General features: G+C 34.9%; 1 protein-coding gene across 9 annotated transcripts in view; it reads left to right on the forward strand.

Annotated features, from left to right (window-relative positions):
• Positions 1-26,485, forward strand: part of MFSD8 (major facilitator superfamily domain containing 8) — a 41,569-nt gene extending 15,084 nt beyond the window's left edge. For 2 of the 9 annotated variants that reach the window (XM_019927908.3, XM_019927913.3), the window contains exons 4-13: positions 4,047-4,287; positions 5,110-5,223; positions 7,390-7,461; positions 7,538-7,682; positions 8,403-8,458; positions 11,941-12,049; positions 19,515-19,649; positions 22,822-22,925; positions 23,013-23,260; positions 25,031-26,485. In XM_019927908.3, coding sequence (XP_019783467.1) covers positions 4,047-4,287; positions 5,110-5,223; positions 7,390-7,461; positions 7,538-7,682; positions 8,403-8,458; positions 11,941-12,049; positions 19,515-19,649; positions 22,822-22,925; positions 23,013-23,260; positions 25,031-25,237 — 1,431 coding nt within the window. In that variant the 3' untranslated portion in view covers positions 25,238-26,485. Of the gene's footprint in view, positions 1-345; positions 4,288-5,109; positions 5,224-7,355; positions 7,462-7,537; positions 7,683-8,402; positions 8,459-11,940; positions 12,050-19,514; positions 19,650-20,717; positions 20,888-22,821; positions 22,926-23,012; positions 23,261-25,030 lie in introns of those variants that run through there. The other 7 variants (XM_073804845.1, XM_073804846.1, XM_019927910.3 and 4 more) reach the window with 6 other exon arrangements.

Below are 26,485 nucleotides of genomic sequence, written 5' to 3' on the forward strand. Positions count from 1 at the left end.
TCTCCTTTCCTCTGCCATTCCCTTCCTCCCCTTCTTCTCCACTATTTTTTATTAATTCTTCAAGGCTTTGATCCAATGTCACCTCCTCTGAAAAGCCTTTTCTTACTGTCCCTCACCCCAGTTTGCATTAGAAGGTTTTCCTATGTGCTTCCATATCCCTTTATCATTAATACTTATCATTGAGTGTTGTAACAGCGTTTAAAAATTATACCTATTATATAAGAAATTTATTGATATCTTATATTTCATTATAGATTTTTTAGTTTTTATAATTTTTTTTCTTTTTTTTTTTTTTGCGGTACGCGGGCCTCTCACCGTTGTGGCCTCTCCCGTTGCGGAGCACAGGCTCCGGATGCACAGGCTCAGTGGCCATGGCTCATGGGCCCAGCTGCTCCGCGGCATGTGGGATCTTCCCGGACCGGGGCACGAACTCGTGTCCCCCGCATCGGCAGGCAGACTCTCAACCACTGCGCCACCAGGGAAGCCCAGTTTTTATAATTTTTAACTTAAAAATCCTATTTTCTTATGCTATCTTTTAAAAGAAATATAGGAAAAAAATACACATTTTACTTTTTAGTGATTTAGTGCCACATTTTCACTGCCATTTTGAAAATTAATTTAAAGTAATTAAAAATTTATTTTACATGAAGTCATTACTCATGACACTAAAAATTCTTTCCATACTGGCAGAATTATTAGAATTGGAACAGAATATTTAACAATTCTGGAGCAATATCTTCTGTGCTAAAATATGTATTTCCATGTATAAAAACACTTGATTTCTATGGTCCCTGTATCTAGTTTGTTTAACCTCAAAATTCTCAAAAGAAAGGTATTTACAAAATTAGGTCTACTCAGCATAATAAGTTGAATTTTGAAAAGGTACACTCCTTTCTCCAGATATTTGTAATCTCTTCAAAGGTAAATTTATTGAGAGCACATGAACATATCAGTAGTTCTTTGGCAATACAAGCATAACATTTTCACCAAAAACCTTGTGAGTTAATTTTCTCAAGTTATTTCATAATAATATTATAGCTCATTGTGTGCCAGGCACAATACTAAATCTTTCATCTAAATCATCTTTTAATCTTCATAACAACTCTGTGAGGTGGTCATTATCACTCCTGTTTAACAGATAAAGAAACTCAGACTAGAGAAGTTAGGTAACTTGCCCAAGATCACACAGCTAGAAAATGGTAGAATCAAGCCTATCCGAAACCAAAATCTGACTCTACAGTGCTATGTTACCTACTGTCTTAAGATTTTTCATTCTTTTTTTAAAATGTTATTTGTTTATTTATTTTATTGAAGTATAGTTGATTTACAATGTTTCAGGTGTATAGTAAAGTGATTCAATTATGCACACACACACACACACACACACACACACACACACACACACACATTCTTTTTCTGATTCGTTTCCATTATAGGTTTTTACAAGCTACTGAATATAGTTCCCTGTGCTATACAGTAGGTCATTGCTGTTTATCAAAATTTTCATTTTTAATTGAAGGCTACTATCTCTTTTACGATAATGTGTTACCAAATATTACTTAGCTTAAAAGTCATCTGTGAGAAAGATAAAAAGCTAGGCCCAACCACCCCTCTAAAACCCCCAAACAGTAAGTTATCTGTCCGAAAGGAATTTGGCACTGCTGTGAATCGCTGACTTGTGCTTCTGACCCTGGCTGATAGACAGCTATCAGCCCAGTGATTCCGTAGCCTGTGTTGCCCAGAGTTGTGATTGATTTCCAGGAAAACTCATATTCTTAAACCCAGATTTTGAATTGGAATGATAGGTTATCTGTAGGCCCAGGGACATAGTGGGACTACTCATGCATGTTACAATAAAATATAATAATAAAACTGACATATCAGTAAAAACAAAATACCAAGAAATATTAATTTTTTATATATAGGTAACATTCATTTAGTGCATACTATAGGCAGACATGTCCCTAGGCACTATACATGTCTTGGCTTAAATAATTCTCATAACAACTCTGTGAAGTTACCCCCATTTGACAGATAAAGAATTAAAGCATGCTGGTTTTTTTCCTCAGCTACTCAAAAATGTAGGATTTTTCAGAATCAGTTAAGTAGAACCTGGTTTGGAAACTCCTTGATGGCAAGAACTGTGTTTATTCAATTTGTATTCATATAGCCTCGCACAGGTTTTGTCACAGAGAAGGCCTTAGTGACTGTTAATTGGATGAATAAGCAATAATCTGTAAGTAAATAGTTGAGGAGGCTTGGAACACATCTCAGCTCCCGTAGCGAAGCATTACGAGTTCTAGAACTTTGACTTTGTCAATATTATTAACATGTTTAGAGAAGAATGTTTTGAAATTCAGTACTACGCACTGTGGGCTTTTTTTTAAGAGAAGAGATGCATCTAACTTTCACTGAAGTGTGCAAAACCAAGCAAGTTTACAGATAATTACCATACAATATGAGTGGGTAAAAGTCTTAAGAGCTTGATGTGTGAGTGTGTGTGCGTGTTCACAGGGGAGAGGGAGCTAGAGGGAGAGGGAGAGAGGCAGAGAGGCAGAGAGAGACAGAAGGAGTGGGGGCTGGGGGAGAGAGGGACATACACACAGACTGACACAGACAGACAGACATGGGGGTTAGGGAGATGTTGCTGATCCAGACTAAAGAGATCCTGGAAGATTTCCCAAAAGCAGTTATATCTGAGCTGAGTTTGGAAGGCCTACAGAAACTGGTCACCAGAAGGGGCAGTCTGGGCCACGGAGTAAGAGATGGCCAGAGGATTGGAAACAACATGCTGTTATTACTATAAGGGAGAGAGAAACACACAGGAGCACAGATAACAGTTCAATTACTGAACTGATACCTTCTGTTGTAGTATAGAACCTGTATCTTCCAAACCATTTTACTTTCCTGTTACAATTCTAGCAGAATTCTAGCAGATTCCAGTTTTCCAGTCATTGTAAAGAATAGTATCCAATAAAAATAGCAAATGTTAAAATTGTTAGAGCCATCTTCAAGAGTCAGCTCACTTCTGTCCATGAAATGGACACTTGACTATTATGATCAATTGATATCCTGAGAAGACACTTTTATCCTTTTGCTTTCAAACCACTAGACATTTAATATTAAAATTGTTTTCATTGCTTTTTTGAAAATTAATTTTTAAATTTATATGACATGAAGTCATTATACTTATTCACTCTTATTTCTCATGCCACACAAACAGAAATGTACCTAAATAACTTCATTTTAAGCTTTTTAAAAATATCTTTGGAAGAGAAAAGGCCATGGTTTTCCTTATTAAGTTGTTCTACCACTTAACCTATATATGTTTAAACTTATGTCCTAAAATTTAATGGCTCTTATTTTTCCAAATTATTATATAACCTACCATATTTTTAAAAACCCCATCTGTTGATTTATTCCATAGTCCCTTTTGTAAGCTAAAATTTTCTGTTTTCTGAAAGTATTTTCTGAGTTGTAATCATTTGGTTTTAACCTCAGTATTAATGATATATAAATCCTCTTTGGTAGAATCCTGGATTGTCTATGCTGAAAGGAAGAATTAGTAGTAGGTTTAATGAGAGAAATTTTATTATTGTCTTTAAGCATTTGATTATTGTGCCCAGTTAAAAAAAATAGATTCACAGTGCTAATGGTTGTTTAGTTTATAGAGTAGCATAAGGTAAATAATTGTATTTACTTTACAAGAATTAAAGAATGGCATATTATTTTTATGATGTTATTGTTAGGTATATAATGTGATTTTTTTAACAAGATTTTTATGACAGAATTTCTATAATTGTTCTAAAAGATGAAGTTTCCTAAACATTTTTCCTTGTGTATAGTGAATTGTTAACACATTTAATTGTAATGTCAGAAGTTTGAATTCCTTACTGTAAGTAATGGTGTTATAAAACTTATGTGTTAGAATTATTGTTTTTATTTTTTTAATAAGAAATGTTACATGGTCAGAAAAAATGTATTTGGATTTTTAACTTTACTTTTCTTGGATAACAATTCTTAAAGCATTGTACTTTTTTCTGCAGATTGATCAGACTGCCGATGCAAGTTTTTTGGGCTGGGTTATTGCTTCTTTTAGCCTTGGCCAAATGGTAGCTTCACCTATATTTGGTTTGTGGTCTAACTATCGACCAAGAAAAGAGCCTCTTACTGTTTCCATTTTCATTTCGGTGGCAGCCAACTGCCTCTATGCATATGTCCAGGTTCCAGCTTCTCATAATAAATACTACATGTTGGTTGCTCGTGGATTGGTGGGATTTGGAGCAGGTAATATGCATGCATGTATATTTTTGGTTGTGTTGGACTCACATTCATCCTGACATTTATGGCCTTCTCTCATCTAGGGTCACCTCTTCTCAATCTCCTATACGACATTCAACATACAGATGTCTCATTGCAAATATCTTTCCTATCATTTTGCCTTTGCTCATGATGTTCCCATTACCTATAGTTTCTCTCTTCTGTTCCCATGATTCTTCATCCTTCAAGATTCAGTTCAAGTTCCACCTCTTCCATGAAGCTTTCTTAGGCTACACTACTGCTTCTCCAACATGTCTCTGGCATTTGCTTATATACTGTTTTGCACTGTTTTCATCCCTTATCATCAACTAGCTAGTAAAGTTAGTGTAATTAGAGACAATCTATGACTTTTGAAAATATTCTCTAGCCCCTAGCAGAGTCTCTTCAACATAAATGCTCAGCAAATTTTTTTGACTCAAATTTTTAGGATTTTTTTTTATAAACATGCAGAGTGTGTAGCATATTTCTTTTAAAACAATGTAGCAATTAGTAGGACTCCATTCACTCAATGCTTTCTTGGTATTTAATGATGAAAAAAGTTTAAGTTTCCTGTATGCCATTTTTTCACTCATTCATTCACATCTTTAACTGTGTTTTCACAATACTAAAAGTAATATTTTCATTAATTGATACATTTGTTCACTATACATGCCTTGTATAATCATAAAGAGGAAGCAGTAACTATGTTGTAGGTTAATATTTCTTCTTCTGTATAGAGCCAAATGAAGTCGAATTTTTATAAACTGGAGAATATTTTCTTTTACTTTGTATTATTGTGTCTTTTCTTAGGAAATGTAGCTGTTATTAGATCATATATTGCTGGTGCTACCTCTCTTCAGGAAAGAACAAGTTCCATGGCAAACACAAGTGCATGTCAAGCATTAGGTTTTATTCTAGGTCCAGGTAGGTGTTCTTCACTTATCATTACTTGGATTTGAATTGGGAAAACTTTTGAGGTTCAAATGTTAGATGCAATTCAAGTATAAAACCTCATAGCTGAAGGCAAAGGGAGGGAAACTGATATTTTTTGATCTAGCAGTGAGGCTAGGCTCTTTATATGTGTTAACTCATGTTCCCTAAATTAAATGTTATTAGTCCCACTGTACAGATTAGGACACCAAGGCATAGAGAATCTAAGTAACTTATCCAGGGTCACCCTGATATTAAATGGGAAATATGAGATTCAAACCTCACTGTCTGATTCCAAAGTATACATTCTGTCAGATAATCATTTAGCTTGACATCTCAGCAAGAGTTTGCTTTTTTTTTCCTGTTTATGAGAAACAAAATTCTTTTAATTGAAGGATTTGAGGAAAGTTATAGGAGTTTTTTTCCCCTTTTTGCCCATACCTTTAAGACTTTTCTAAGGTTGAAGAAAATGAAAGAGTTCAAAAAAGATTTACTAGTCTCTTCTTCTTTCCAAAACTTTCATAGTTTAATGAATATAAAAATATATTAATGAGATTTAATATTTCCCTAAGCCCAATTAATTTTCTGCTAAATGAGTAGAGAAATTAATTTTTTATGCCTAGCATAACTTTGAAAAGCCATATAATTGGCCCATGCTTTTAATATTGCAGTTATAAATAGAATCAATTTGAATCCAGCTCAGTATACTTCATCATTAACACCCCAACCTCCAGTTTCCATTACTTTGCTTCAACAGAAGAAAGCCTAATTCGTCATTCACCAGAATCTGGTATTTTAGTTCAGTGTTCTGGAATAAAATATAAGCAGAAATCTAGAACAATTGAACCTATTGCCTTACTATATGCATGAGGGCATAGTCTGGGTCTTTTTAAGCTTACCACTCCACCCTCAGTTTCTAGCACAGTACCTGGTATAGGCTTAGGTTCTCAGTAAATATTTTGGCCATCTATTTTAAAGATTATTCACGGGGCTTCCCTGGTGGTGCAGTGGTTAAGAATCTGCCTGCCAATGCAGGGGACACGGGTTTGAGCCCTGGTCTGGGAAGATCCCACATGCTGCAGAGCAACTAAGCCCGTGTGCTACAACTACTGAAGCCTGCGCCCCTGGAGCCCGTGCTCCTCAACAAGAGAAGCCACCGCAATGAGAAGCCCACACTCGCCTCAATTAGAGAAAGCCCGCTGGCAGCAATGAAGACCCAACGCAGCCAAAAATAAATAAATAAGTAAATAAAATTTTTAAAAAAAGATTATCACTAAAACATTTTATATTAAAGATGAGTAAATGTAGGCCTGAAAAGATTAGATGACTTTTCCAATAATAACCACATCAATAAGCACAAACATTGAGTGCTAACCATATGCTAGATGCTGTTCTAAGTGCTTTAGGTGCAGTATTTTACTTAATCCTCACTCTAAGGTTACATGTAAAGTCCTGGCAGAACGAGATATAGAATCTAAATCAGGAGAGCAAACCAATACTTACCCAATCTGATTTTTGCCACAGATCCAAATTGAAAGTGGTATTAAATATATATAATTTAAGTACCATATACACAGTAATATTTTAAAATATTGAGTTAAAATGTGACAGTTTCGGGCTTCCCTGATGGCGCAGTGGTTGAGAGTCCGCCTGCCAATGCAGGGGACACGGGTTCGTGCCCCGGTCTGAGAAGATCCCACATGCCGTGGAGCGGCTGGGCCCGTGAGCCATGGTTGCTGAGCCTGCGTGTCTGGAGCCTGTGCTCCGCAACGGGAGAGGCCACAACAGTAAGAGGCCCGCGTACCGCAAAAAAAAAAAAAAAAGTGACAGTTTCTTATAATGAAATTGATTAAACTTTAATAATTTACTTATGGAAGAAATTGTATAACTTAAATTTCATACAGAGATGTATTTTAAAAAAAGAAAATACTGACAAGTTATGTTAGGTATAATCCCTTGTGAATGCCTGTACATCAGTGCTTCTCACCCATTTTTTATGTTATTGTCTCCCTAAGGAGGCTTTTTAGACATTTCTTTCCTAATCACTCCATCCCATGAAATTTTAATACCACAGACCTATATTGTATGTGTTTTATGTACTGTATGCATATCTGTGCTTTATACAGAAAAAGAGTAAATGTTTTGCCTCTCCCCACCAAGAACCAATTTTCTTGCCCCTGCTGAGATGTCTGATGCAGATGGATGATTCCATATATTACTTCCAATTCTATGGTAAATATTTCTCACATTTATTTTAGCCTGTGCCTCCCATATAATAATTAATCTGTATACATTTTATTTTAATAAGTTTTTCAGACTTGTTTCGCACTCATTGGAGAAAAGGGCGTGACATGGGATACCATTAAGCTGCAGATAAACATGTACACAGCACCAGTTTTACTTGGCGCCTTCCTGGGAATTTTAAATATTATTCTGATTCTTACTGTATTAAGGTAATTAGATAGAAATGATAAAACTACTCTTGTAGATTGTGAAATTAAATTAGCATTATCATTGTTGGAGAATTATTATTTCTATGATGTCTTTATTTGGTTTTTGATGTTTAGTTGTGTTCATATTTTCTTATCAGCTAACGCATGTGGTACTGACAACTAAAATAATAGATGATGAATAAGAACAGATTATAAGGTCTTTAAAGATTCAAGGTTTGGTCTTGGTCTACTAATGATAGATTCTAAGTAGGGGAAATGGCATGAAAGCAACATTTTAAGTAGATTAATGATTAGGTTCAACCTTAGATACAAAAGTTACTCATAATGTGTATCTCTTATCTTTTATATATTAGAAAAAATTTTATAAAACTGCAGAAGTTTTGTTACTTTATATTTCTTTGGAGTGTTTTATCCAAGAGTCCAAAATGTTTATAACTCATGTTAAAAATCATTGGAAAACTTCAAATACTGATTAAGGCAGCTCATGTGTGCTTTTGGATGAATTGAGGGTTTTTTTCATTTTATATGATAATATAATAATAATTGTACCTTGTATTTTAAAAATTTTATCAGTTATATGTCATAATAATTTCATTACTCAGAAGACAGTAAAAGAAACTATACCAGAATGTGAAAAAATAGAAAGCTAGTAATAAATTTAAATTATTATCTATTATACTAAGCCTTTCATGGATACAATATTTATGTTTTTCTTTTAAGAGAACATCGTGTGGATGACTCAGGACGACAGTGTAAAAATATTAATTTTGAAGAAGGTACTATTGACCTGTTTGACTAAATTACTATAATATTACAAAGTGTTCCTAATGATTCTGTCTCTTTGATATTCACTTGAATTTTGTCTCTGAGGACAGTACAATGGGTAATTGGGGAAGATCTTCAAAGTTGAAAGTTAGCTAAGTTGATTTTTTTTAAAGGCATGCCTATGTCAGTGACTTGGTGTGCACAATTGGTAAGGTTAAGACCATTGCTAAAAATCACTTCATCTTGTTTTCAAAAAGCCAATATCCTAAAATCCTTGAGATCTTTGGAATGATTTCAGTATTATTGCTACCAAATGTATCTTTCTGTTTCAAGTATTTCTTTATTCACTTAATCATGGGAATAAGTATGGTTTCTCTTTTGTATTTTTATTCTTTTGGTATACTCTACAAATACCCATTTTCATCCTTCATATCTTTCTCTGACTTATAAATAGGTACCCAGTCTGATAAGTAGGTATATTTTACTAAATAAACCATTGTTTAAGTACTCCTAGTTATGTCCTCCTTGAGGATTGTCCCCCCCATGCAAAAGAATGCAATTTAGTCCTTGTCCTCAAGGAGTTTATAAAGTTTTGGAAAAGACCCTGTTAATTTTACCAAGTTCTTTGATAGACATTTTATTTAATTTTTACAACAAAACTGGTGGAAGATAAAGTTAAAAGTAGTCGGGTGGAGAGCAGAGTGGTGAGGAGCTATAGCAAATTTTGAACAAAGGAGAAGTATGACGATAGATTGCAAGTGAGGCTAATCCAGATATGTAAAGGCCTGAACTACAACAGTAACTGAGAATGGAGAAGGGATGAGATATGAGCTTTTGAAGAAAAAAAAAAGATTGACAGGTTGGATAGGGAATATTAAGGAATGGAGGGGGTTGTTGAAGATGTCTGCTGGGTTTTGATTCTAGATAATTGAAAGAATGAGAGAAGGAGAATTTAAGAAGGGACACTGACTGAAAAGATAAGGTGATTTCAATTTGGTTCAAACCAAATATAATGCTACCCTAGAACAACTAAAAAATTCCAGAGGCATCTGTAATTCTGGCAGTAGAGATCAAAGCTAGAGATAGAAATTTGGGAATCATCTAGTGAAAAACACTACAGCAACAAAGAGAGAGTGAGAGAAAGGAGGAAAGGAAGAGGTAGATGAATCAAGTGTGGCAAAATATTGTTGAATCGAGGACATAGATGGATAAGGATGTGTTTGAAAGTTTTCAAAATAAAAAGAAAGAAAAAAAGAAACAATGAGTGGTGAGGAAGTGCCGGCAGTGGGTTTAAGCTACTGTTTTGAAAAGGTGTAAGATAGGATGCTAACTTAAAGGACCTATCTCTCTACCTCTTTAAAGGTAAAGAGAATGAGCAAGTTAAAGAGGTTGAGGTTGAGGGGCTGAGAAAGGGAAGATGCACAAGAAATCTTTCATAAGTTGAAGGGGATAACCATATAGATCCTTGCTTTATTGACTTTAATATGCTTAGAAAACACCTGGGAACCTTGTTAAAATGCAGAGTCTGTTTCAGTAGGCCTGGAGAGGAAGAATCTACATTTATAACAAGCTCCTATGGGAACTGATGCTGCTGGTCTATGAACCACACTTTGAGTAGCAAAGACATACAGGTACATTGTCAGATGTGGTAGCCACTAGTCATATTTGGCTGTTTAAACTTAATTACATTTAAGGAATTCTTCATTCTCACTATCTCACTAGCTACATTTTTTTTTTTTTTTTTTTTTTTTGGCTCTGTGGCATGGCTTGCAGGATCTTAGTTCCCTAACCAGGGATTGAACCCGGGCCACATCAGTGAAAGCGCCGAGTCCTACCCACCGGACCTCCAGGGAACTCCCACACTAGCTACATGTCAAGTGCTTAGTTAATGGGTATATGTGACTAACAGCCAGCTGTACTGGACAGTAGAGAGAAAGAACATTTCCATCACGTCAGAGTTCTATTGGACAACACAGCTCTAAAGCACAAATCGGAGTTTAAAAAGGAGAGATCTATTTTCTTTCATAAGATTTCTAGGTCCTTCAAAATAATTTTTATAAAACAAAGATCGTTTTTAAATTTCAATAAATGTTTAGATAAAACATCAAGTTGTTCCTATTATTAAAGATGTTATCATGGGATAGGATTTAATTTCCAATTACAGTTTTTTAATCAATATGCAGTGTTTTCTTAAAATTCTTATAATTAGGATACCTAGTCAGTTCCCACAGTTTAGGATGCAACATTTCTGAGTCTCCCCACTAAAGCTAGCACTGGTTGGAGGCTGCAGAAAAGTAAACTCCAGTCTAACTTGGGGCAATGTTGATATTTGATTCAAAGGAGTAAAGACTGGCTTCTAGATGGTGATTGAGAATCAGGGAGGTCTATCCAAAATAATTTGAGGCCCACAGGGACCAGAGTCTACCCCAGAAAAGGAACTGGACAAAGGTGTGACTGCTTTTCTTTGTGTGAAAGGGAGGTCATAACCCTATGTCAAGTGTCCAAGGTGCTTAATTGCCCCCAAGTATAGCAGACTATTTTCAAATCTCACTTATTATTGGAGGAAGAACTCCTCCTCAGGAATCCTGAGATATAAAGTCAGGCACTATTATGAAAAAATTATAGAAATTTATGTGTCTTAGGAAAATCACCCCCTGCCCCCACTTCTGCCACACATACACTTAAAGATAACATAAATACATTCTTGTATTACTTACCTGGTTTACTCTGAATAAGTGGGTAAATTATAAAGTAGCATGATGGATGTGTATACATACATGTATCAATATATATGGCTTCACATTTCTCAATTACATCAGATATAGCTTATATTGAGTGTGTTACTTAACTATATAGTTCAAGATAAGTGAACATCTTAACTCATTTGCCTTCCTAATTTATAAAACCACCATCAAATCTTGGTAGTTCTTTGCAAAACATATAAATGATAACGTAAGAACTTAAAAAAAATTGTGGTTAAAAAATAAGGATATTTACTAATAGTAATTCTACGTACTGTTGAAATTCAAAATATATATCCATTGAGGTGAATCATAGAACTGAGAACTTATTTAATAAACTATTTGAGGTCTTCATGAAATCTGTGTAACTTTAAAATTTAGGTAAGGTAGAAAAAAATCTGCAACTGAAATTTAAAGCAAATTTAGTATTTAGTATGAGATCATTTTATAGAATTCTATGGACATTCATTTCTGTTTTTGATTGAGAGACGCCGAATAGAAAATCTGAGTATTTCCTGTAGGTAACAGAATTGAAGTGTATGTCCTGGGAAGAAAATTCACTTTAATTTTAAATGTCATTTAAAAGTTATTTCTGTTATGTAAATTGTTAATTTTTAAATTGCTTTGAAAGCCTAAAAAAATGATTTTAAATGTTTAGTCATTGAATTTGCTACGTATAATTTTACACTGTTTTAGTGTCATAAGAAAAATTAGTTGTGTAGGTAATATAATTTTTCTTCTGTTTACTACAGCAAGTACAGATGAAGTTCAGGTTCCCCAAGGAAATATTGATCAAGTTGCTGTTGTGGCCACCAATGTTCTGTTTTTTGTGATTCTGTTTATCTTTGCCCTTTTTGAAACGTAAGTTATTTTCTGTTTTCATCTAAATCTGATTGTGTAAATAACCTGTATTTCTTAATGCAATATTAATCAGGAATATAGATGTTCTCAAAATCCTTATGTAAGGCATATTTTTCTTATCATGATGTAAAAAGCATATACAAAGTTTTTGCCTTTAACTTGAATGTAGTTAATTCTCTGCCTGTAATCTTACTGCCTTATCTTCCTTCCTTATAAGGGAGTCTGTTTCACTAGTCTTTCTCCCTTTCTTCTGAGTTTTATAATAAATATGCTTATAAAACTCTGTGTATTAATTTAATTTACTTTAAGCTATATAGCTCCCTACATATGTATGTTGGGTTCAGTCTAGAAATTTTAACTCTGTTTAAGCCCTGATCCTGAAAAAACTTAGTATATTGCAGAATCTCTGCCTTGTGTAGGCTTTGTTGACCATTAGTTATCATATGGCTTTTTTTGTTTTTTAATTGGAGTATAGTTGCTTTACAGTATTGTGTTAGTTTTTGCTGTATAACGAAGTGAATCAGCTGTATGTATGCATACATCCCCTCCCTCTGGGGCGTCCCTCCCACTTCCCCCATGATCCCACCCACCTAGATCATCACAGAGCATTGAGCTGAGCTCCCTGTGCTATATACAGCAGGTTCCACTAACTATCTGTTTTACACACGGTAGCATATATATGTCAATCCTAATCTCCCAATTCATCCCACCCTCCCCTTCCCCACCGTGTCCACATATCCGTTCTCTACATCTGCGTCTCAATTCCTGCCCTGAAGATACGTTCATCTGTACCATTTTTCTAGATTCCACATATATGCGTTAATATACTCTATTTGTTTTTACCTTTCTGACTTACTTTACTCTGTATGACATACTCTGGGTCCAACCACATCTCTACAAATGACCCAATTTTTTATGGCTGAGTAATATTCCATTGTATATATGTACCACATCTTCTTTATCCTTTCATCTGTTGATGGACATTTAGGTTGTTTCCATGTCCTGGCTATTGTAAATAGTGCTGCAGTGAACACTGGGGTACATGTGTCTCTTTGAATTATGGTTTTCTCCAGATATATGCCCAGGAGTGGGACTGCAGTGTCATATGGTAGCTCTATTTTTAGTTTTTTAATGAACGTCCATACTGTTCTCCATAGTGGCTGTATCAATTTACATTCCCACCAACAGTGCAAGAGGGTTCCCTTTTCTCCACACCCTCTCCAGCATTTATTGTTTGTAGATTTTTTGATGATGGCCATTCTGACCAGTGTGAGGTGATACCTCATTGTAGTTTTGATATACATTTCTCTAATGATTAGTGATGTTGAGCATCTTTTCAAGTGCCTCTTGGCCATCTGTATGTCTTCTTTGGAGAAATGTCTATTTAGATCTTCTTCCCATTTTTGGATTGGGTTTTTTTTTTTTTTTGATATTGAGCTGCATGAGCTGTTTGTATATTTTGGAGACTAATCCCTTGTTGGTCATCACTTCGTTTGCAAATATTTTCTCCCATTCCGTGGGTTGTCTTTTCATTTTGTTTATGGTTTCCTTTGCTGTGCAAAACCTTTTAAATTTAATTAGGTCTCATTTGTTTATTTTTGTTTTTATTTTCATTACCCTAGGAGGTGGATCCAAAAAGATATTGCTGTGATTTATGTCAGAGAGTGTTCTGTGTTTTCCTCTAACAATTTTATAGTGTCTGGTCTTATATTTAGGTTTTTAATCCATTTTGAGTTTATTTTTGTGTATAGTGTCAGAGAATGTTCTAATTTTGTTCTTTTACTTGTAGAGATCCCGTTTACCCAGCACCACTTATTGAAGAGACTGTCTTTTCACCCTTGTATATTCTTGCCTCATTTGTCATAGATTAGGTGACCATAGGTGTGTGGGTTTATCTCTGGGCTTTCTATCCTGTTCCATTGATCTATTTTTCTGTTTTTGTGCCAGTACCATACTGTCTTGATTACTGTCGCTTTGTAGTATAGTCTGAAGTCAGGGAGCCTGATTCCTCCAGCTCCATTTTTCTTTCTCAAGATTGCTTTGGCTATTCGGGGTCTTTTATGTTTCCATATAAATTGTAAAATTTTTTGTTCTAATTCTTTGAAAAATGCCATTGGTAATTTGATAGGGAATGTGTTGAATCTGTAGATTGCTTTGGGTAGTATAGTCATTTTTACAGGGTTGATTCTTCACATCCAAGAACATGGTATATCTCTCCATCTGTTGTGTCATCTTTGATTTCTTTCATCAGTGTTTTATAGTTTTCTGAGTACAGGTCTTTTGCCTCCTTAGGTAGGTTGATTCCTCGGTATCTTATTCTTTTTTGTTGCAATGGTAAATGAGATTGTTTACTTAATTTCTCTTTCTGATTTTTCGTTCTTAGTGTATAGGAATGTAAGAGATTTCTCTGCTTTAATTTTTATCCTGCAACTTTACCAAATTCATTGATTAGCTCTAGTAGTTTTCTGGTGGAATCTTTAGGATTACCTATGTATAGTATCATGTCATCTGCAAACGGTGACAGTTTTACTTCTTTTCCAATCTGTATTGCTTTTATTTCTTTTTGTTCTCTGATTGCCGTGGCTAGGACTTCCAAAACTATGATGAATATTAGTGGTGAGAGTGGACATCCTTGTCTTGTTCCTGATCTTAGAGGAAATGCTTTGTTTTTCACCATTGAGAATGATGTTTGCTGTGGGTTTGTCATATATGGCCTTTATTATGTTGAGGTAGGTTCCCTCTATGCCCACTTTCTGGAGAGTTTTTATCATAAATCGGTGTTGAATTTCGTCAGAAGCTTTTTCTGCATCTATTGAGATATGATCATATGGTTTTTATTCTTTAATTTGTTAATATGGTGTATCACATTGATTGAGTTCATATATTGAAGAATCCCTGCATCCCTGGGGTAAATCCCACTTGATCATGGTGTGTGATCCTTTTAATGTGTTGTTGGTTTCTGTTTGCTAGAATTTTGTTTAGGATTTTTGCGTCTATGTTCATCAGTGATATTGGTCTGTAATTTCCTTTTTTGGTGTTATCTTTGTCTGGTTTCAGTATCAGGGTGATTGTGGCCTTGTAGAACGAGTTTGGGAGTGTTCCTTCCTCTGCAATTTTTTGGAAGAGTTTGAGAAGGATAGGTGTTAGCTCTTCTCTAAATGTTTGATAGAATTTGCCTGTGAAGATTCCTGGTTCTGGACTTTTATTTGCTGCAAGCTTTATAATTACAGTTTGAATTTCATTATTTGTGATTCATCTGTTTATATTTTTTAATTCTTCTTGAATCAGTCTTGGAATGTTGTACCTTTCTATGAATTTGTCCATTTCTTCCAGGTTGTCCATTTTATTGGCATATAGTTGCTTGAAGTAGTCTCTTCTGAGCCGTTGTATTTCTGCGGTGTCAGTTGTAATTTCTCCTTTTTCATTTCTAATGTTACTGATTTGAATACTCTCCCTTTTTTCTTGCTGAGTCCGGCTAAAGGTTTATCAATTTTGTTTCTGTTCTCAAAGAACCAACTTTTAGTTTTATTGATCTTTGCTATTGTTTTCTTCATTTCTATTTCATTTATTTCTATTCTGATCTTTATGATTTCTTTCTTTCTACTAACTTTGGTGTTTTTTGTTCTTCTTTCTCTAGTTGCTTTAGGTGTAAGTTTAGATTGTGTATTTGAGATATTTCTTGTTTCCTGAGGTGAGATTGAATTACTATAAACTTCCCTCTTAGAACTGCATTTGCTGCATCCCATGAGGTTTGGGTTGTCATGTTTTCATTGTCATTTGTTTCTATGTATTTTTTAAAATTTCCTCTTTGATTTATTCAGTGATCTCTTGGTCATTTAGTAGTGTATTGTTTACCCTCCATGTGTTTGTGTTTTTTACAGTTTTTTTTCCTGTAATTGATTTCTAATCACATAGCGTTGTGGTTGGAAAAGATGCTTGATATGATTTCAGTTTTCTTAAATTTTCCGAGGCTTGATTTGTGATCCAAGATGTGATCTATCCTGGAGAATGTTCCATGTGCACTTGAGAAGAAAGTGTATTCTGCCACTTTCGGGTGTACTGTCCTATAAATATCAATTAAATCTATCTGGTCTGTTGTGTCATTTAAAGCTTGTATTTCCTTATTTATTTTCTGTCTGGATGATCTGTCTATTGGTGTAAGTGGGGTGTTAAAGTCCCCCACTATTATTGTGTTACTGTCGATTTCCCCTTTTATGGCTGTTAGCATTTGCCTTATGTATTGAGGTGCTCCTATGCTGGGTGCATAAATATTTTTAATTGTTATATCCTCTTCTTGGATTGATCCATTGATCATTATGTAGTGTCCTTCCTTATCTCTTTAACAGTCTTTATTTTAAAGTCTATTTTATCTGATATGAGTATTGCTACTCTAGCTTTCTTTTGATTTCCATTTGCATGGCACATCTTTTTCTATCTCCTCATTTTCAGTCTGTATGTGTCCCTAGGTCTGAAGTGGGTCTCCTCTTTTTTATTATTTTAATTAATTAATTTATTTTTGGCTGTGTTGGGTCTTTGTTGCTGCGCGTGGGCTTTCTCTAGTTGTGGCGAGTGAGGGCTATTCTTCATTGTGGTGTGTGGGCTTCTCATTGCAGTGGCTTCTCTTGTTGTGGAGCACGGGCTCTAGGCACACGGGCCTCAGTAGTTGTGGCATGCGGGCTCAGTAGTTGTGGCTTGCGGGCTTTAGAGTGCAGGCTCAGTAGTTGTGGGTCACGGGCTTAGTTGCTTAGCAATATGTGGGATCTTCCCAGACCAGGGATCGAACCCCTGTCCCCTGTGTTGGCAGGCAGATTCTTAACCATTGTGCCACCAGGAAAATACCTGAAGTGGGCCTCTTGTAGACAGCTTATATATGGGTCTTGTTTTTGTATCCATTCAGCCAGTCTTTGTCTTTTGGTTGGAGCATTTAATCCATTTACATTCAAGGTAATTATCGATATGTATGCTCCTATTACCATTTTCTTAATTGTTTTGGGTTTGTTTTTGTGGGTCTTTTTCTCCTTTTGTGTTTCCCTCCTAGAGAAGTTTCTTTAGAATTTGTTGTAGAGCTGGTTTGGTGGTGTTGAATTCTCTTAGCTTTTGCTTGTCTGTAAAGCTTTTGATTTCTCTGTTGAATCTGAATGAGATCCTTGCTGGGTAGAGTAATCTTGGTTGTAAGTTTTTCCCTTTCATCACTTTAAATATATCCTGCCACTCCCTTCTGTCCTGCAGCACCCTACTTATATATGTTGGGTTCAGTCTAGAAATTTTAACTGTTTAAGCTCTGATCCTGAAGAAAGCTAGTATATTACAAAATCTCTGCCTCATGTAGGCTTTGTTGACTGTTAGTTACCATATGGCTTTTAAAAAAATATATTTATTTTAAATATTTATTTATTTATTTTGGTCATACTGGGTCTTAGTTGCAGCATGTGGGATCTTTTTAGATGCAGCATGCGGACTTCTTAGTTGCGACATGTGCACTCTTAGTTGCAGCATGCGAACTCTTAAAAGTTGCAGCATGCATGTGGGATCTAGTTCCCTAACCAGGGATTGAACCCGGGCCCCCTGCGTTGGGTATGCAGAGTTCTACCCACTGGACCACCAGGGACGTCCCTTGTCATATGGCTTTTTAAGTTTTCAAATACCTTTCCATTATTAAAATAGTATATTCTTGTAAATATTCCAAACACTACAACTGTATTTCCACATCCACTTCTTTCCCTGGAGGTAACCACTGCTAATACTTCAGTGTGTGTTGTTTTGAAACATTTTTTTCTATACAACTGTAAGTATTAAGGGGTGTGTGTGTGTGTGTGTGTGTGTCTTTAAACCAACAAGAATATGTGATATTATCATTTGACAACTTGTTTTTTTCACTTTTTGATATATTGTAACATTTTTATGCCAGTACATTTTATGCCAGATATACTTGATTTTTTTTTTTTTTAATTATTGAGATACATGGAATTTTTAGCTCATCTGATTTTGGGGGTATTTATTTTATTATGGTAAATATACATAACATAAACTTACTATTTTAACTTCTTTTTTCAATTTAAAGGATATAATTTATTCTCTTGTATATTTATTTCCCATTTTTGAACCATGTTATTGGACATGTATTAAACTTGTAGTCTGCTATGATTCTTAGAGCTTTTCTGCCATATTTTCTTTTGTTTTTATTGAGGCCAGATTTGTATATAATAATGTATTTGTTTCAGGTGTACCATTTTAATTACTTTTAATTGCACAATTCAGTGGCATTAAATACATTCACAGTGTTGTGCAACCATTACCACCACCCGTTTCCAGAACCTTTTTATCATCCCAAACAGAAGTGCTACACCCATTTATCACTAAGTCCCATTCCCCCTCACCCAGACCCTGGTTTCCTCTATTCGCCTTTCTTTCTTTATGAATTTGCCTATTTTAGGTACTTCATATGAGTGGAATCATGCATCTTTTGTCATTTTTTGTCTTGTATGTTTCACTTGGCATGATGTTTTCAAGGTTCATCCATGTTGTAGCATGTGTCAGAATTTTATACCTTTTTATGGCTGAATAATATTCCACTGTTATTTATATACCAATTTTGTTTATCCATTCATCCGTCAGTGGAAATGTGGGTTATTTCCATCTTTTGGCTATTGTAAATAATGCTACTATGAACATTAGTGTACAAGTATCTGAGTCCCTGCTTTCAGTTCTTTTGGGTATATACCAGGAAGTGGATCATATGATAATTCTATGTTTCACTTATTGAGAAATGAGTGAACTATCTTCCAAAGCAGCTCATCTGATTTTTAAAATTAAAGATGGTGATTTTTTTTAAAAGAATGAATATTTTGAATATTTTTAAATTCCTTTTTTAGCCAGTTAACAGAAGGAGACAGAAAGTAGGAAAGGATGCTTGGCAAGGAAGGAGACAGATAGTCATATAAAGGAAGAGCAGCATTCGGAGGTAGGGAGAAAAATATGTACATTCAAAGATAGGTATGAAAGAGACAGAGGAAGAGAAAAAAAATCCCAGAAGTTTCTAATAACTTAATCATAGTAAGTTAATAACTTAATCATAATAACATTATTTCATTGAAAAGAGACCAGTTTAAATCAAAACACAACCATGATTTTTTAATTATATTAGAATGGTAGGAATTATGGTTGGTTTGTTTCCTTTTCCTGTTTTTCAAACTTTTTGCAGTGTTGGACATGTTACTTATATAATTACAGTAAATATTAAAAAATAAAAATGCAAACAGCCAAACTTAGTAGCTTGTGCATGTTACAACAAAATGTACTTAAAATGTCTTAAAATTTCTGTTTCTGTAGATCTGGTGTCATTGTTAAAAGGGATGCAGATTCTTGAATGTGTTGGTATCATTATTAAATCTTACTATTTCAACTTTAAATAACAATGCCTATGATTGAAATAAAAGAAGAATAATTTCTTTTTTATTTTTCTTAGCATTGTTACTCCATTAACAATGGATATGTATGCCTGGACCAGAGAACAAGCTGTGTTATATGATGGCATAATACTTGCTGCTCTTGGAGTTGAGGCAGTTATTATTTTCATGGGGATAAAATTACTTTCCAAAAAGTAGGTTATTTGTCTTTGGTTTTATTTCAAGTCTTTTTTTTTTTTAAAGTGAAACATGAAACAGAGCTAATGATGTAAATGAATATATTAGTAAAGTAATATAAAGCTTTTCTGTCATTATGCATGAGTTTTAGTCCTTGAATGTTTGCAAACAGATTTAAAATTTATTAAGGGAGCATATTTCTGTACCATGTAGTATATTCTTTGGTAAAGCAAGATATTTTACAAAGTGAATAATTGTCTTTTAATGTATCTTTTGTATATTATGTTTTATTTAAAGTATTTCTATAAGCGTATTTCATAAAACATTGTTCTGCTGTGAAAGATTAATGGTTAAGTGTGGAAAATTCTGGTTAAAATCACCAAACTTCTTTACTCTAAAACTTCTAAATCTTCAGTATATATACTATATCACCTTCATGACAAGAGTACGTAGCATTTCGCAAAGTTTTTTGTAACTTTGATCACAGAACACTTTTTTAAAGAAGCATTTTGTAAAAGTATAACTGTAAAGAGCACACTAAAAAAAATACTTGTATAAAATTAAGTTCATTCATATAGTCTGGAGTGGAACATTAGTTGATAAATTTAGACAGTTCTAATGATTTAATTATTCCTAAAATATTTTAACAATACTTTAGAACTTTAATAAAGTTCTACAATCAATTAACAAATATTGAGTCAGTGCGTAGGGTTAGGTGTTATGGGGAATACTACGAAGATTCCTATCCTTATAGAGCCAAGTAGAGGGGCCAAGATATAGACATAGACATAGATTCATATTCAAAGTTAAATAATAGTACATGCATTACATCTTGCTACAGAAGTAGAGTGGTCCTGCTGATAGGCATTCTTACAGATGATCCAATTTCATGTCCTTCAAAGAGCTTGTATTCTACTGGGGGGAAAGCTAATAAACACAAATGTGAAATCAGGTCATGGGAAGTACTATGAAGAATAGAGCAGAGGAAGAGAATAAAAAGTGGCAAGGCAGGGTTGGGAGAGAGGGGAAGTGTTGTTTTGATTGACTGCTCATGGAGGGCAGCTCAAACGGAAGTTACATCCAAGCAGAGACCTCAGTGAAGTCAGAGAACAGCCATGCAGTGGCCTGGAACTCTCTTGCCCCAGAAGACTGTGCTTCGTACGTTTAAGGAACAAGCAGAAAGGCCGTTTTGGCCAGAGAAGAATGAGAGAAATGGCAAATGGGAGAAGATCAGGTTGGAAAGATGTGAAGCCTTGTAGGTATTCTGAGGGTAATGGGAGGTGTTGGGTTTGTTTGTTTTGTTTTAGGAATCTTTGATCTTGTTTGCATATTTTATTTTAAAAATTAATTTATTAATTAATCCATTCATTCTTGGCTGCGTTGGGTCCTCATCACTGCATGCAGGCTCTCTCCAGTTGCAGCGAGTGGGGGCCACTCCTTGCCATGGTGTGTAGTCCTCTCATTGCAGTGGCCTCTCCCGTTGCGGAGCAAGGGCTCCAGGCGCATGGGCTCCAGTAGTTGTGGCACGCAGGCTCAGCAGTTGTGGCTCACGGGTTCAGCTGCTCCACATCATGTGGGATCCTCCTGGACCAGGGATTGAACCTGCGTCCCCTGCATTGGCAGGCGGATTCCCAACCACTGCGCCACCAGGGAAGTCCCTGTATATTTCATTGTTTGTTATGGAAAATTTCAAACATATACAAAGGTACAGAGAGAATCATGTACTGAATGTTTAGTATCTATTGCCTAGCTTCAACAATTATAACCTTGGACAATCTTGATTCATCTATACCGCCGCCTACTCCACACTGCCTATCCCCTACATCTGGATTATTTTGAAGCTGATGTTAGACATCATTTCATGTCTTCCATAAATATTTCAGTATGTATCTCTAAAAGTTAATGATGACAGCATTTATCACATCTAAAAAAATTAACAGTGATTTCTAAATATCATCAGATATCCAGGGAGTATTCAAATTTTCTCCACTGTCTCAAATTTTTAAAAAAATTTGTTTTGTTTTATATTGTTTTATTTCACAGCTTACTCACTTGACTCAGGCTCTTACGTTTCTTAAGTCTCTTTTAATCTATAAGTTTCTTTACCATCTCTTCCATCTCTCTCTTTTTCTCCCTTACAAATTGAAGCAACCAAGATGTTTGCCCTATAGTTTCCCACATTTTGGATCTTGTTGAATAAATCCCTGTGGTGTCTTTGTTTGTTTTTTAATATTTTCCTGTGTTTACTATATTTCTTGAAAATTGGTACTTAGATCTAGAAGCTTGATGAGACTTGAGTTCAGTTTTTTGGCAAGAATGTTTTATAGGTGGTGGTATGTGCTTACATCAGGAGAAATGTAAAGTTTTGTTTATCTCTTTTTACGATGTAAGTGGCCATTGACCATTCCTTAGATCCATTAATTTATTAATAGATCAGTGCAAAATGCTGGTATTTTAATTCTATCATTCCTTTATTTATTTGCTGGAACACTTTCTATAAAGAGAACTTTTCCATCACTACCTATTTGGTTATCCTGAGGTACAGTTTTTGTAGGAGAGACAGGGTGATCCTTTTCTTTTATTAACTGATTTTTAAAATACTGAGTGGGTTCCCTAACATCCTCTAAAAATGACCAAGAGTATTTTATTTTAGTATAGTATGAATTTATAAATAACATTTTGATGTGTTTCAAGCCATTGTCATTACTGTTCTTTTTGGTGTTCACGTTGTCATATTCTTAGCCAGCTTCCTCAAATTGGCTCTGAGGCCTTTTTTTTGGTGGGGGGCCAGGCCGTGAGGTCTGCAGGATCTTAGTTCCCCGACCAGGGATTGAACCCGTGCCCCCTACAGTAGAAGCTCACAGCCCTAACCACTGGACCTCCAGGGAATTCCCTCTGAGTCCTTGTAATCATAACCTAGTAGTCACTGGTAATTTCTGTTCTTCCTGTTATGATAAGGTGTCCAGGCTCATCTTATATATTTTCTGTCCCAGACCTGACATCAGCCAGTTTTCAGAGGAGTCCTGGTTCCTTTTAGTGGGAAATTATATTTTGCACTCATTTTAATTAGTATATCACTAAAAGTATCAAGATATTATTTTATTTATAGTCTTAAAAATTCTAAAAGTAAGGAAGCTATGTTATAATACAATGTTTCATTTTTTAATTACAGTTTCTCTCCTTTAACAGGGTTGGCGAGCGTGCTATTCTGCTGGGAGGACTCATTGTTATATGGGTTGGCTTCTTTATCTTGTTACCCTGGGGACATCAGTTTCCCAAAATACAGTGGGAAGGTATAGCTATACATAATTCTATAATGTTAGCCCCTGTTATTCATTTAAATTAACAAGTAATACACTGTACTGATTTTGTTCTTACAGATTTACATAATAATTCAATCCCTAATACCACATTTGGAGAAATAATTATTACTCTTTGGAAGATTCCAAGAGAAGATCACAATGAAGGACCAACTGGTTGCCCAGTTGAACAAGCCTGGTGCCTCTACACCCCCATGATCCATCTGGCCCAGTTCCTCACATCAGCTGTGCTAATTGGAATAGGCTATCCATCCTGCAATGTTATGTCATATACATTATATTCAAAAATTCTGGGGCCAAAACCTCAGGTGAGTCAGCTAGCATGACACTGCAATTGCGTGAGGTATACTTGTAAGCACTCACATTTTTTGTGACCATTCTGTATTTGTTTTGTTTTTGGCTGTGTTGGGTCTTTGTTGCATGGGCTTTCTCTGGTTGCTGAGAGTGGGGGCTACTCTTGGTTGTGGTGTGCAGGCTTCTCACTGGGTGGCTTCTCCTGTTGTGGAGCACGGGATCTAGGCACGTGGGCTCAGTAGTTGTGGCTCACAGGCTTTAGAGCGCAGGCTCAGTAGTTGCAGCGCATGGGCTTAGTTGCTCCGCGGCACGTAGTATCTTCCGGGACCAGGGCTCGAACCCGTGTCCCCTGCATTGGCAGGCAGATTCTTAACCACTGTGCTACCAGGGAAGTCCCTGTAATCTGCTTTTTTAAAGAAATATAACAATACGCTGTAAATATTCTCCCATGACATTTAATTTTCTTTTAGGAAATTATTTTTAATGGAGACATATTCCATCTTATGTATGTATCATCATTTATTTAGTCATTTTCCTATTATTATATATTTAGCTTATTTCCAGGTTTTACTTCTGACTTTTCTTTTTAGTAGCAGTTATTTAAATGACAACAAAATGAAAATAGTATCTTGTTCTTTATAAAAATTAAATTGATAGTTTTACATTTTCAAGGTAGAAATTAATGTTTATTGAAATAAAGCAAAGAAAAAATTTTAACGTCAGTGTATTAAAGCTATAATAATAGGTAAAACATTTTGGTAATTTCTGGGTTTTTTAATCTATAAAGTTATATTTTCACATTTTCAAAATCAAAAATAAAAGCATATTAATTACAAAAACAATACATGATGGTTGTAACAAAATTCAAGTAATTTGAAATGTATATAGCAGAAAAGGAAGGCTCTCCTTACCTCCATCACACTAAAGTCAACCACTGTTTACTTCATTTGTACACGTCATGATATTTTTTATGCCTTTTCAAACATATCCACCCTCATGCCTTTTTAAAAAAAGATAAAATGAATTATATCTCATGTATATAAACCTTTTTTACATCTTGGATTTTTTTTCCCCTTAATATACCGTGGCCTTCTTTCCATGTCAATGTGTATAGAGATGTTATTCTTGTTATAAGATTTTATTCTGTATAAGACCATATTCTTTTAAGCACCTGTTTAGCATTCCATTTATTAAATGTACCATAGTTTATTTACTTAATCCACGCTTGACAGGTTATTTACAATTGGAGGATATTAAAAGTAATGCTGCATTGCACGTTCTTGGGTATATTGTATGGGCTATAGTTTTGGATACAGTAGTTGGAGCAGTGACATTGTGGTATAGTGGAAATTAATACAGTGGAATCAGCCAAACAGGGCTTCATATCTCTTGGATAAGTTACTTGAATTTTCTGAGCTTTAGCTTCCACATTTGTTAAGTGGGGATAATACCAATCATAGAAATTTGTGAACGTTGGAAACAATATATGTAGAGCACCTGACACAGTGTCTGGAAAATAGCAAGTACAGAATAAATGGTAGCCTTAAAAAGTAAATTTATAAATCGTTTCAGCAGACAGTGTTCGTTCTTTTACACTTTTATTTTCCTAAACAGTATATCAAATAAGTTTATTGCTCATTATTTGCTGTATTTATAGAGAGGTACTTTAATTTAAAAATAACGGAGGAAGTGATTCTCGTGTTTGTCATAGTTTGGTAATATTAGCATCATCCTTGCTTTTAAAATAACTACACCTGAGTATCAGTTTGCTTCTCCCCCAACAGGGTATGTACATGGGCTGGTTAACAGCGTCTGGAAGTGCAGCACGGATTCTTGGACCTGTCTTCATCAGTCAAGTGTACGCTGCCTGGGGTCCACGATGGGCTTTCAGCCTTGTGTGTGGAATCGTGGTGCTCACTATCACACTCCTGGGTGTGGTTTACAGAAGACTCATTGCTTTTTCTGTAAGGCATGGAAGGATTCAAGAATAACCTAGCTAAGACTGTGGTGGAAAGTACTTGCTGTGTGGAACTTTCTCTTTTAAGGCTTCTAGATGATTGCTAAGAGTCAGTTTCCTAAAGTCAGGTTGTAGATATTGCATATGTTGAATAACAAGAACATATATTGAATAAAATAGGGAATTCTGTGTGTAATTATGAATAGCAAGATAATATAAAAATTCTGGATCATAGTTTCCTTATCTCAAAAAAGAAATAGTCTTCATATGACATTTTTTGGGGGGTGGCATAAAGTCATGAGTGAATAGACAGTGGTCTATAAATGTGAAGTTATACTCTTAAGTCAAACTGCAGAGGCGTCATTAAAATAACAAGAGAATATGCAGTGAAATCATAAGGAGAGTTCTGTATGAATTACCTGTAATAGAATGAAATTATAGAAATCTTTTACCTAATAGAGGTACTTTTATTCACAGCTATCTCCTTTTTATTTATTAAAAAATGCATTTTCTGTTATTATAAAGTTTTCCTTATGAAGTAAAATCATGACTTAAATTTTATACTTACCATGCCTGCCATCCTCCCTTAGCTTCTATAAGTCATGATTTTTAATACTACACTTTCCGTCTTATTTTAGTTCAGGATCTTACTAATTAACCCCTAAGTTAATGGATGTGTATGAATAATGCTCATATTTGAGCAATAAAGAGGATTAAGAGATTAAGATGGATTTTGCTACCTGTAGTACAGATAACTACTTTTTTTTCCAAGTCCTAATAAATAATTCACTTTAGAAACATAAGCCAGATATGTGTTATTGTATACATATACTGAACAGCAAACTGTTAAAATTATTGGCATTTTCTAATTCCCTTAAATTCTAGAGAAAAACTATTACCTTATTTATTTTTTCTCTCTCAGTAGTGGTAGGGAAGACCCAACGGTTTTCAATCTGTGTCTGCATAGCTACTCAGAACTGCAGAATTTTAAATTTGGATAAGCCCGACAGCCCCAATATAGGCAGGCTAATAAATCTGAGGTAAAATAGCTGTAATCTAACAGTTTACCGAGTTTACTAGAAATTGGCTAAATCACATCATGTACACTTTACTACCTCACATAAGTTGAATGCTGCTAAAAGGGACTAGTACAGAACTATCTATATGGATAATCAGTATTATCCAAAAATGCAAAAATATTTCTAAATACTTTTCCAAATGTTTCCTACTCTAAGTTATAAATATTTCAAATCTAAGAGTAAACACTATAATTTGCACTTTA

This window comes from Tursiops truncatus, chromosome 5 (genome assembly GCF_011762595.2).
Source record: "Tursiops truncatus isolate mTurTru1 chromosome 5, mTurTru1.mat.Y, whole genome shotgun sequence".
Classification (NCBI taxonomy): domain Eukaryota; kingdom Metazoa; phylum Chordata; class Mammalia; order Artiodactyla; family Delphinidae; genus Tursiops; species Tursiops truncatus.